The sequence below is a fragment of the Acomys russatus genome, chromosome 29 (assembly GCF_903995435.1).
Source record: "Acomys russatus chromosome 29, mAcoRus1.1, whole genome shotgun sequence".
Taxonomy (NCBI): domain Eukaryota; kingdom Metazoa; phylum Chordata; class Mammalia; order Rodentia; family Muridae; genus Acomys; species Acomys russatus.
The window spans coordinates 45,734,987-45,747,240 of NC_067165.1; the positions used below are offsets into that span (position 1 = coordinate 45,734,987).

Below are 12,254 nucleotides of genomic sequence, written 5' to 3' on the forward strand. Positions count from 1 at the left end.
CAGCCTCCTCCTCAATGGTTTTTAATTTTTTTTTAACATTATATGAAAACCAGACATCATTTACATTTGATTTCTTTCTCAACACTATATAGTTCTAAAAGGAAAACAAAAACAAAAACAAAACAAAACAAAACAAAAAAAAACCCCCAAAAACAAAACAAAACCAGAAACAGAAACAAACTGAATCAGATCTGAATGTAACAATGGCAACACTCGTACAGGTTGGGGAAATCTCGCAGGTGTCAGGGAGATATATATATATATATATATTTATTTATTTATATTTATATTTATATATTTATATACTATTGGTTCAAAGTACAGGCACACACGACACACATGCACACACCACTCGCACGCACACGCTCGCACACACGCACCCAAGCACACACAGGCTTTAAGTTATGTACTCTGACACCAGGACCCACTTCCCTGTGCTGACGCCGCTGTGCTGCAGGAGGCACTGACAAAGACCCCAGGCTCCTCCTACTGCGAGGGAAATCACATATCTAGAAATTCAAGCTGCCTTCCTCGACTCAGCCCTTTCCCCTCCCAGAAGTGGTGCCGTGAATCTGTGACAGAAAGGAATTAAGCAAACAAACAAACGACTGGAATGGTGGGAGAAAGAAACTTGTCTGGGAAAAAAAATGCAAGAATGTCTTGTCACAGTATCGCTCAAGGCTACAGAGACCGTTTTCATGGCTTTTGATACCCGGCTGATCTCCGTGGAGAGGAGTGTCCCAGTACCCACTGGCAGGAAGGAGCGCTGTCTAGCCCAGGCCTCCCTGCCCTCTTGTCCCAGCAGCAGTGCAGGGTGCCTCCTCTTCCCTACCTGGGACAGCACATGAACAGCTCAGTAGGTTTCAGTCACTTGGGCAGGAGGACAGGGGACGGGATAGGGACCGTGATCCAGTGCTTTGAGCTCCGCGTCTAAAACACGTGATATGTATGTAAGGAAGTGCTTGGCAAACACTTACTGGGGAAGTAGTTGGGGCAAGGGAAGCCGAGTCTGGACTCTAGGAGGCAGAGAGTGAGGTCAGACAGGGTCTGGGTAGCTGTCCCCCCCCCCCCCCGGCTCCCTCCCCCACTCCCGCGTTCTTCTGGCCTTGGAGAGTAGGTCTCGCAGGCAGGGCACACTTGGTCATGCCGCGCTCACCTGTTACTGATACATACACCCTGGGTTAGCACAAGGATATTCTGGGTCTTGCGATGCGGAATCCACCTTACCTGCAGGATGGTGAGGCCCTATAGGTCCTACCTGATCACCCTAGGAACGGCAGCAAAACCGTGGCCTCGCGTGCCCGGGTCTGGAGGGAATGCAGAAGAGGAGATCTCCTTGTGAATTTCTATTTGGGGAAGCGAGTACAAACAACCTAAAGTGTATCACCTGGGAAACAGTCCTGCTGGACACCTGGCCTGCCTTTCTCTGCTGTGTACGGCTGAGATATTTGAACTCGTACCTGGTGCAACTCCCTGACCCTGAGAGAATCTCCTGCTATTGAGTCTTGCCTGAGCCAGCTGGGCACATTGAGAGTACAGCGATGCCAGGTGGGCACTGCAAGAGTACAGCGATGCCAGGTGGGCAGGATTCACCGCTCGAGGGGCAGCGCAATGTGGGGGCAGCATGCTCGGGGTGCACTGCAGAGAATCAAGTGCTGCTGTGTCGGGGGGGGGGGGAGGCGGGGCGAGGTGGGAGCCCTTCAGATTACAAGTGCTGGCCCCAAGGGGATGGCCACTGTCTAGCAGAACCTGGGCTTGCTCGTATCACTTTGGGGGGGGCGGGGCAAAGCATACGACTTAGCACAGCTGGGACTCTTGTGAAGGGGAGGGGCAATAATGGTTTAAGAGAAGATCAGGGGTTTAGTGCTAGAGAGGACAAGAAAAGCACCTGCCCTGCCGCTGTCAAAAAGGTACACGGGGTGGGGTGGGGTGGTCTCCATCCGCACAGACTCCCCACGTTGGAGAGAGAAAGTCACATCGCGGAAAAGAAAGCACACACCTTACTCTTTCTCAGAAGAAAGCGTGTAATTTGGGGTTTACAAAAGTGGGACTGAGGGCTGAACTTACACACCGACCCCACCTAGAGGAACCTAAACCGAGGCCCAGCCCATCACTGAGGGGATGTCACGAGCCCGTGAGAGGACTACACATCCTTACCACACGACCATGTCAAGTTCTTCTGCAGAGCGTCCCCGCTGCCCCGCTTTGTCCGTTCTGCACATATGAATGTGCTTCTGAGGACAACCCGGGGCTATTCTGTGTTACGGCCCCGGGATTCTCTGGAACCCGCTGGCTAGTAGTGTCTTCAGGGGGTACCCAGCATAGCCTGGACCACTCAGCATCAACAGAGGTGATTGTCTTTACCCCACGACAGCATGTACAAGACAGACCCACTTGGATGTTTAAGTTGCTCCCCGAGAGCATCGCCAACATGCCTGCAGTGTGATGTACCTACGACATGGCTGTTTACACCGACACACACTCTCTATCTCTCTCTCTCTCGCTTTTTAAAAGGGCAATCCAGGTAGGTTTCCCCCTCTTTTCTTGTTGGGATAATCACTTTTTTCCCCTTCCAAACAATAAAATAAATAGAACACTTGTCTTAAAACGTAACTGAAACTCAAATTTAACAAAAATCATATGATTGTCTGGTAGATGGGCAGTGGTGACCACAGGGCTCCTCGAGAGAGGGACGCAGGGGTATTTGGCACATTAGCAACCGCTCCACTCCCTGGTTACCGACCACACAGCCTTATCACGCGGTTTTGGTCCTTCACTATGTACTTATATTAACATAATTTCTTCAGAATAAGTTGTCCAATGCCCCCCCCAAAATACTGTTAAGGAAGAAATAAAATAAGGAAAGAAATGAATTAGAAAAAATTACAAGTTATATACAGATTAAGGTAAATTCCATCAGGGGAAGAAATCATGGGATAATTTAAAGCCCATCCAAGCAGGGAAGTAGACATGTCCCGGCCATTCCAGGGGAGTGAGGCATCCGGTCCCGGGGGGCTTTGCCGTCTCTGCTCTTTGCCATGGCAGGTCCCCAGGGTCCTCCATCTGTTCCTGTCCCGCCAGGAACCCACACAGAGACCAGAAGTGGTGGCTACGTGGTTGATCCGGAGTCTCAGGCACAGGCAGTACTTGGTGTCCTGGAGTGGTGGAGCAGGTGGGTGGATGCCCCCACGCTCGGTGGCCATGCGGAGGACATCAGACTGCCAGGGTTGGGGAGGGTGGAAGGCTGGAGGCCTAGATGCGGCCCAGGGACCTGCCCTCAGGAGAGCAGCAGTCGAGGCCAGTGCTGGGGGGCTGCTGAGGGGAGGAAGACCATCAGCTGTCCAACATGGAAGACCTGAGCCACAGGCTCCCGACTTCCCCATACAATTGGGGCATCTTGGGTGGGGGACCCGCGGATTCCTCGGCAGGCCGCGCGGGGCAAGGCAACCTCCCTGTCCTGCCTCCACAGACCTGCAGCCAGGCACCATGTCCAAGAACCCTGTGCAGTCAGCATCTTACTTAGGTGAGTGGCTCTATGCACCTCGTCCCGTGTTGGGCACACGCAGAATCACCTTGGCTTGTACAAACAGGGTCAGAGATAGAAAATTCTCCATTATTTACATTATAAAGGGCACACACCTGAGCAGCGCTCCTTGTCCTGGCAGGTGTGGGTTTTTGCCAATAAGCTGAAATTTCAAAGCAATGCAAAATCACTTTTAAAAAACATTTTGCAAGTTATTCTTGATTTTTTTTTTAAAAAATACTATTTTTAAAACCCACATGCTTAAATAGACTCTCTAGTCAATAAGATTACCAAAAGGGTTATTCATGTAATTCTCATTATAAAAATCATTTGTGAGGTCTCTCTCCACAGCAGGTGCCCGCTTGTTTCCACTCCCCTCCTCCATACCATGCAGTTGCCCGCTAGTCATCTGATGGACAGCTCTGTGAGCTGTCCCCGGTGGCCACACACTGCACCACTGCAGACCACGTCCTTGAGGCCAGTTCTGAGAGGTGGGTAAAGGTCAGCAGCTACTGGAGGGACCTTCAGGTTCGGAATTTCACTGGATCTGAGCCACGGCGGGTGGGGTTGGAAGTGGAGGCGAGGCAAAGTGGAGGCGTCAGGAGCTGCTTCTCCCTGGCTCCCTTTCTCCATCTCCTGCAGCTGGTACCCTGGCTTTGGACTCTGGCCCTGGGGCCTCCAGGACCTCAGAGGTGGTTGATGGGGTTAAAGGCTCCAGGCTCTGATGAGGCTCCTGTGATGTTTAACCAAGCATCCAGTGAGCTCTGGGAGGGGGCGTGGAGAGGAGTGTCTTCAGAGAGGGAAAGCATCATTGCATATGCCTGGTGAGGGAAGAAGAAGCCGCACGGGACAGGTGAGGGGCATCCCAGACGGCTGAGCCTCACCAGTTGTCCCCAGCCTGTCTATCTCCCCTGCCCACACCCTTGTCCTCACCCTTGCCCAGTCTAGAGAGAGAAAAGGGAACAAAAGACACTGGAGAGGCCCAGACTCCTCTGGCTCGGGAGAGGGAGAAAGGAGTGTGTGGGGCAGGGGTCACCTCTCCTGCCCAGAGTGACACCAGGACACAGTAGCCCCTCTAGGAGCCTCTGTGCCCACTGGGACCCCTTGACCTCTTTGGGGCGCTCCCCTGTAATTGCATTTCCCCCTCCCTCTCCCCTCGGTCTCTCTGCCTAGCGACTGGCCAAAACTAGTGATCAGTGTCTGCTATGGGAGCACCCTGGGGATTGACAGGAGTTGGTCCCCCGCCTAATTCCATGATAGTGAGATTATCTTTGCTTAGTGGGCAGCAGGCCTGGGGGACTCTGAATGACGGGGGTGGGCCACTGGAGCAGAGTGAAGAATGTCTCTGAGATGCTGTGTTCGCTGGCCTCAATCATGGGGGCGGCCTTCTGCCTCGAGCTCAGGGCAAAGAGGTAACAGAGCTGTGGGCTGTGTGGAGCAGTCCGTGTGTTACAGGTGGGCATTAGGGAAGACCAATGTGGATCCCTCTGCCCTTGAGCAAACACTCGACAGAATTAGAGACAAAGACAGACACGCAGACGAATTGGGGTGGAAATCTTGAGGTGGTGCCAGGTAGGCCGCCTAGGGTGAGATGCCCCAACAATGTGGTCCAGAGTCCTGTGGCCACTCTCCCTGTGATGTGACCACAGAGGGTGCCCAGGACAAGCCTGGACCCTCACGGAACCTGCGTTAGCTCCGGTTTAGAAGCAGCGACCCTGATGGAGGTTCCCCCTAAAACAGCAGGATAGCCACTCATCTGGACCAGAAGTGGGGAGACCCAGCAAGAGACCCAGACCTGATCACAGATGCTCCCTCCCTGGGGATGGGATAGGGAACTGGGGAAAGTGGCCCTCGCTTACCACCCGAGAGCTAGCTCATGTTTATCTGTCTTCAGTCCCTCCATCTGCTCTACACCAGGCTGCTGGGGGCAATACAGCTATTAGGCTGTTTCTTTAGACAATGCAGCGGGCATGGGAGGCTGTGTTGTCTGAATATCCTCCAGCCATGGGATAGCTAGAGCTAGCTGGAAGTGCTTGGTCATCCTGTGCTGAGGAGGCATGGCAGCTGCTTGCTGCCTACGCTGAGTGGGAGTGGGATGGCGCCGAGGGCTCTGCTGGGTACCTACCTGGTTCTTAGCCTGCCTGTACAGGGTTTGTTTTAAAACCTCAGAATCTAAGGTGGAATTAAGCACATCTTTAACTTCCAGTGCTTCCTCAGCTGTTCTGCGGAGATCCAGCCCCTTCCCAAAGGTCGGCGTCGGCTCCAAAGCTAACAGACCGCCTCCTCGCTCCTCAACACACCTGCACCAAGGACCAGGGAGAGGGGGGCCTGGGGTCAGCTCTTTGGCCACCAGCAGCATCTCTCTAGTGCACTTCACGGCTGGTCCCCGTGCCTGCATGCATGCCACAGGTTTCCACAAGCCACATGCAGAAGGAGACAAGACACACTGACACACGGACATCCTAGATGGGAAACCACACAGATGTCGGAGAGTGAAGAGGCGGAGAGCAGGAAGGGTGAGTGCGTGCACACATCACAGGCAGCAGGCAAAGGGTTGAGAAGGAGGTTTGAATTTTCTGAGGCTCTGGGCAGCTTTGGCTGCCCTACCCACTCCCAGGACCGAGGGTCTGGGGAAGAAATGCTGGCTCCAGGGGGCTGGCCCAGGGTATCTCAAATGCTGGACGGTTAGGACATGCAGAGATGGCTCTGGCCTGCCCAACCTCTAATATCGTGAGTGCTGGGCCCGGCTGCCCCAGGTGGATGTGAATAGCTGCACAGCACAGCCAAGGATTCTCGAGTCAGGGTCAGCACAGCATACCTTCCCTTCCTTAGCCCCACGCAAGCTTCCGGAAGCAGACCCAGGGCCCTGGACTCTGGCTAGCGTCACCCTAGCCCTAGCTCTGAATCCTTGAGGTATAGCAGCACTTGCTAGGCAGAGGTGAGGCCAGGTTGGAGGAGGCGGCTCTGGAACTGTCCCCTCGTATATTCAGGTCCCCCCACCCAGCCCATACCCCGACACTTGGCCACCCCCACCTTCGGGTATGGTCAAAGCCCATGGTCAGGGAGTTGGGTGGTTCCTCATCCTCTTCATCTTCATAGACCCCTTGGGGCTCAGGTGCAGGGGACACTGGGTCCTCCTGTGACTTCCCAGCTAAGCTGTCATCATCCTCTTCTTCCAGCTCCTCCTCTTCCTCCTCCTCTACATCCTCTGGCTTTGCACTGGCCGAGCCTGGACACGGTGGGTTGCTGTCCAGGTCTTGGATCTCAGGCCTGAAATGACAGGTGAGGACCCTGGCTGTGTTCAGGGGGCCTTTCTTCTTATTGCAGATCTCAAAGGTGGCTGTCCCCCTTTTGCCACACACCCACCCCGTGCCACCCCAGCCCTTCAAAAAGAGCCGGCACCTAGCCGGGCGGTGGTGGCGCACGCCTTTAATTCCAGCACTCGGGAGGCAGAGGCAGGCGGATTCCTGTGAGTTCGAGGCCAGCCTGGTCTACAATCTACAAAGCGAGTCCAGGACAGCCAAGGCTACACAGAGAAACCCTGTCTCAAAAAACAAAACAAAACAAACAAACAAAAAGAGCCGGCACCTGTGGTCACTAAAAGAGGGAGTTACGGGGTCACTTCCTCAGTCCCCGAGGAGTGAGAGTGATGGAGAAAGTAGGACACCCCAGGAGAGATGGAAATACCATGAGGGAGAGGTGGGGTTCAGAGTAGGGCCCCTGAGGAGTAGATGCCAGGCCACTGGAAAACGTGGGTACCAGTACTAGGCAAGAAGCTGCAACCAGGCCTGACGCTGGGGTGGGAGGCGCCCTTGGGACACTGGCGTGGAAAAGTGTTCAGGTCCCGTCCTGCTCAGGACTCTGTGATATCCATCTGTGCACACACCTCCCAGGCAGCCATGAGAATCTACGGGTGCAAAACCTGAGGAGTGAGGGCTGGGCTCAGGCAATTGCTGCCAGCAAGACACACTTGGCAGGATGGGCTGGCACCAGGGATCTTGGTCCCGGCTTGCAGCCCAGGCTCTAACTCACAGCTCCTAGGGTCTCTGCAGCCAAGCAGATCTCAGACACCTGTTTGGTCTCTCTTAGTCCGCTGTCCTCTCCATCTGTCTGTCTGTCTGTCTGTCTGTCTGTCTGTCTCCATCTCTCTGTCTCTCTCTCACACACATACACACTCCACGTATGTGAATGCAATCACACGTGTGTATGTATACATAGAGGCCAAAGTTCAACCACCCATGCCCTTTCAGTCACTATTCACTATGAGGGTCTCCCACTGGCCTGGGATCACCTATTTAGCTAGATTGGGTGGCCAGAGAGCCCCAAGGGTATCTGACCCTGCATCGCCAGCCGGGAATATGGGGTGTTTGTTATACCATGCCCACTCTTTTTTTTTTTTCTAAAGATTTACTTATTTAATGTATACAGTATTCTGCCTGCATGTACACCTGTAGGCCAGAAGAGGGCATCAGATCACATTACAGATGGCTGTGAACCACTATGTGGTTGCTGGGAATTGAACTCAGGACCTTTGGGAGAACAGTCAGTGCCCTTAACCTCTGAGCCATCTCTCCAGCCCACCAACTCTTTTTCTTATTTATTTATTTATTTATTTATTTTTGTTTTTTTTGAGACAGGGTTTCTCTGTGCAGCCTTGGCTGTCCTGGTCTCACTTTGTAGACCAGGCTGGCCTCAAACTCACAGTGATCCACCTGCCTCTGCCTCCCAAGTGCTCCACCACTGCCTGGCTCTTTTTCTTATTTTTAAAACATGGATTTTGAGGCTTGAACTCGGACCCACATGCTGGGACAGCACATGCTCTACTGACTGAGCCATGTCCTCAAATCCTCTGCGCAAGACTTTTAAAAGAAAATATCTCTTTGTATGTTTGTGTGTGCATGTGGGTGCCCAAGGGTACCAAAAGAGGGCACTGGGTCCTCTGGAGCTGGAGTTGCAGGTGATGGCGAGCTGCCTGGTGTGGATTTGGAGGAAGCAAATGCCAGTCCTCTGCAAGATCAGCAAGATCGGGTTAGGGCAGGGGTCCTAACCCGAGGGCTCCATCCAGGCCCCGGGCAAGACATTTGTGCTCTGCTTCCTCACTAACGAGGGTGAGTGAGCCGGATCTATTTCCTTCGAAGGCCGCCACCCGTCCAGTGCGGGTTCAAGTCAACGGGCACAGCCTGTGTGCCAGGGGAGCTGTGGCTGTCTTGGCAGGATCAACTCCAGCAGAGGGAACGGACAGACAAACAGCTCTTGGATTCCGCGCCTTGAGCACTCAGCTAACCAGGTTCTTCATGCATATTCAGCTCTCCGGGTCTGACTGGGTGGGGCCCGTGGCCTTGTGGGAGAGGGGCGTTAGGTCTCTCTCACTGAAGACGGCATCTGAGTGGGACGAACTTGCAACGTGGTGCCAAGGCTGCGGTTGTATAGGCGGGGCCGAGCCGGGAGAGATTCTACTGCAGTGCTGTGTAGTCACCACCCGTGTGGCACTGCCTCCCGACATGCCCTCCAGGACAGGCAGAATTCTGACAGGCTCTGAGGGAGCTCCCTAAGTCCCTGGCTTCTAAGTCACCTGTGTTGGGGGCCAGCCAAGAATACGTCAAGTTCATCTCCTGAAGGTTCTAGGCCAGGCGGGGTCTGGCTTCTGTCACCTTACAGTTACACTGTGAGAGAATACAGCCCTTACAGTCCTAAGGGCAGGAGGAGGAAGGTGTGAGCGAGAGCCAGCCTAGCCCCAGGGCACATTCACCAGGTAGCTGTGTGGGTAAGCTAAGCCTGCTGGCTGGTCTCGGGCCAGGTGAGAGGAGCCCTGCTGATTGGAAGCAGAGACCATGGTCTCTCTTCTTGCATGCCTAATCTCTAGTAAGTGTGGCCCAGCAGGGACAGCAGGGGCCCTGGCAGGCTGGCGTCAGCTTCAGGTGATGGCGTCAGCTGATGGCCACTTCAGCTGGGCTAGTGTCCTGACTGACATGGCTACATCAGCTGGGCTAGTGTCCTGACTGACATGGCTCAGAGCAGCAGGAATGGACAGTCCAAAAGGCCAAGATCAAGGCGCAGCACAGCTGGTCCCTGGGAGAACCTGAGGAAGAATCCGGTGTCTTCCACATTCCTTGGTCAACAAGTGGCCTCCTCCTTTGTCTTCTCCTGCTGTGTGTGGTGCGCGTGCCTGCGCATCCTTCAGCTTCCTCTGAAGGAGGCATGAAGTAGCTAAACACATGAGTAGCTCTCAGACATGGCATCTGAAAGGGCCAGGATGCGTATGCCAAGGCACTTGGTGGGCTGTAGACTGGGATCTAATGCAGCCAGGGACCCGCAGCAGGACCACAGACTAGCGAGCAGAAACAGAGCTCAAGGCATCCTCACTGATGGTTTGGACTGGTCCAGACTTCAGTTTCCCCAAAGCACCGGAGACAAGGGAGATGCAGCGCCTGCCTTGGAGGTGCCTCTGGGGAACCCTCCCTCACTTCCTAAAGTGGACGGGAGCAAGCTGAGCTCTGGCGGCTCAGAGCTCTGACCCATGACGGCTCATGCAACAAAGGCTGGTTCCTCGCTCTAGGTTCTGGGCCAGTTTTGGGCTACACCGAGGCCTCCCCACTTCCTTGGGTATCTGGTTCTCCTCTTCGAAACTGGAGAGCCTTACTGAAGTTTCTTGGAATTTACGGAACTTCTGTTTCTCAATGACTTCTCTTATCAGTTTGATTTCCTTGGATACAGATGTATCCTTGCAGAAGGGAGGGTCCCCAAGGAAAGGACACCTGAAGCTTGGATGTGAGGTATCCGAGAACACCCTGTGACCTGGCTGGATTCTGTGGTCTCCTCTCTGTCTCTCTTCCTCTCTGTGTCTCTCAGTCTCTGTTTCTCTCAGTCTCTCTGTTTCTCTCTCTCCCCCCTTCTCCCTCTCCCTCTCCATATGTGTGTCCCCGAAGGGGCAACATTCTTGTCTAAAAACAGGTGTCTGGATTAAGCACACAACGGGGTTGCCACTTGGCCCTGTGCTGGCCTCTAAGTGTAAATTCCCATGATCTCACAGGACGCTCGTGCTCAGCCTCTTAGTGGAAAAGCTGTGGCAGGTGTGCACACGTGGAGGCTGGAGGGGAGAGGACTCTTCTTGTTCCTAGCAATAGAACCTGGGGGCGTCCTCCACGCAGGGCCAAGTGCCATCCAGGGGTGGGGATGCGCGCACCTCAGGCAGCTGAGTCTAGACCCGCCCAGGCTGGCTTGCTGCTTACCGTTTGTCCATTCGAGTGGACGCCTGGTTCATCTCGCTGTTGGCGATGAAGTTTCGGATCTCGGAGAAGTAGGAATCTTCCTTGTCATCTAAAACTGCATGGTTGTCCGACTCGGAGGTGGGGGAGGAGGCACTGGTGCCCAGGTGGTTTGTGAGCACCCCGGCATGCTGGCTCACTGTGGATGGGCTGAGTGTCAGGGGCATTCTTGCGTGCATCTGGCCCTCGGTGCCAATGTGCACTTAGGGGTGGGCTCGGGCGAACCATTTCTGAGAGGGCTATTTGAGGGTGCCTGGGACCCACCCCCTCCTCCACCAGGCCTCTTCCTCTGCCCATCCTCTGCCACATCCCATCCCCTACCCCTACCCCACCCACCAGGCGCCCCACCCCCACCCCACCCACCCTACCCACCTGGCACCCCACCCCTACCCCTACCCCACCCACCTGGCGCCCCACCCCCACCCCACTCCACCCACCTGGCACCTCACCCACCTGGCACCCCACCCCCACCCACCCCACTCCACCCACCTGGCGCCCCACCCACCTGGCACTCCACCCCACCCCTACCCACCCCACCCACCTGGTGCCCCACCCACCTGGCACCCCACCCCACCCCTACCCACCTGGCGACCCACCCACCTGGCACCCCACCCCACCCCTACCCACCTGGCGACCCACCCACCTGGCACCCCACCCCCACCCACCCCACTCCACCCACCTGGCGCGCCTTCATGCTCGTGTTTCTTCAGGTGCCGGTCCAGGTTGGTCTGCTGCCCGAAGCAACGGTTGCACAGGTGGCACTTGAACGGCTTCTCTTTGTTGTGGATGTTCCTCACGTGCCGCTGGAGGTTGGAGGAGATGCTGAAGGACCGGTCGCAATACTTGCACCTGGAAAACAGGTGCACCTTCCTCAGAGATCAAGTATGGTGGGAGAGGGCAAGACCCACCTCCACAGGGCCTGTATCCACTGTGGAGTCTCTTGGGCCACCTGGCTGCCTGGTTGGAGAGTTCAGACCTGTCCCTAGAGACATCCAGGCCCTGCGCTACAGGAGGGAGTAAGATGCCGAGATACACAATGTGAGCTGACATTTGCTAGTTTGCCGCAAGAGGGCAGCCTTGAGCCATGGAAAGAGGGAGAAAGCCAGCCCTGAAGGCTAGGTAGGGGGCTTCCTGAATTGTTGGTTTTGACGCTGAGGCCAGCTAGTAGTCACGTTGAGCCCTGCAAGGTTTCGCCAGCTCCTGCATGTTTGGTCACTTTCATGTCCCCACTAGATTGATTAAACACTTGGGAAATCAGGAAAAAAAAAAATGCCAGCACCCAGCATACGTTGGTGCAGTTAGAAAGCTGTGGGCGGTGAGAGATGTCTGCTGTGCGGATGCCCCCAGGTGTGGCATAACATCAGAGAACAGAGGCCTGCTCTCCCCCGGTTTTATAACTGGGCCAAGCGATGCCCACGACAAAGGAGGGGCCTTCCGAGCTCTGCAGCACAGGTGAAATGCCTGGA

General features: G+C 54.9%; 1 protein-coding gene across 1 annotated transcript in view; it reads right to left on the reverse strand.

The window, feature by feature from the left end:
* Positions 1–4,070: 4,070 nt before the first annotated feature.
* Prdm16 (PR/SET domain 16) overlaps positions 4,071–12,254 on the reverse strand; it is a 316,464-nt gene continuing 308,280 nt past the window's right edge. The window contains exons 13-17 of the mRNA XM_051171023.1: positions 11,468–11,637; positions 10,753–10,927; positions 6,557–6,793; positions 5,649–5,823; positions 4,071–4,344 (exon numbers count right to left, since the gene is read on the reverse strand). Of these exons, the coding sequence (XP_051026980.1) occupies positions 4,210–4,344; positions 5,649–5,823; positions 6,557–6,793; positions 10,753–10,927; positions 11,468–11,637 (892 nt within the window). The 3' untranslated portion in view covers positions 4,071–4,209. The remainder of the gene's footprint in view (positions 4,345–5,648; positions 5,824–6,556; positions 6,794–10,752; positions 10,928–11,467; positions 11,638–12,254) is intronic.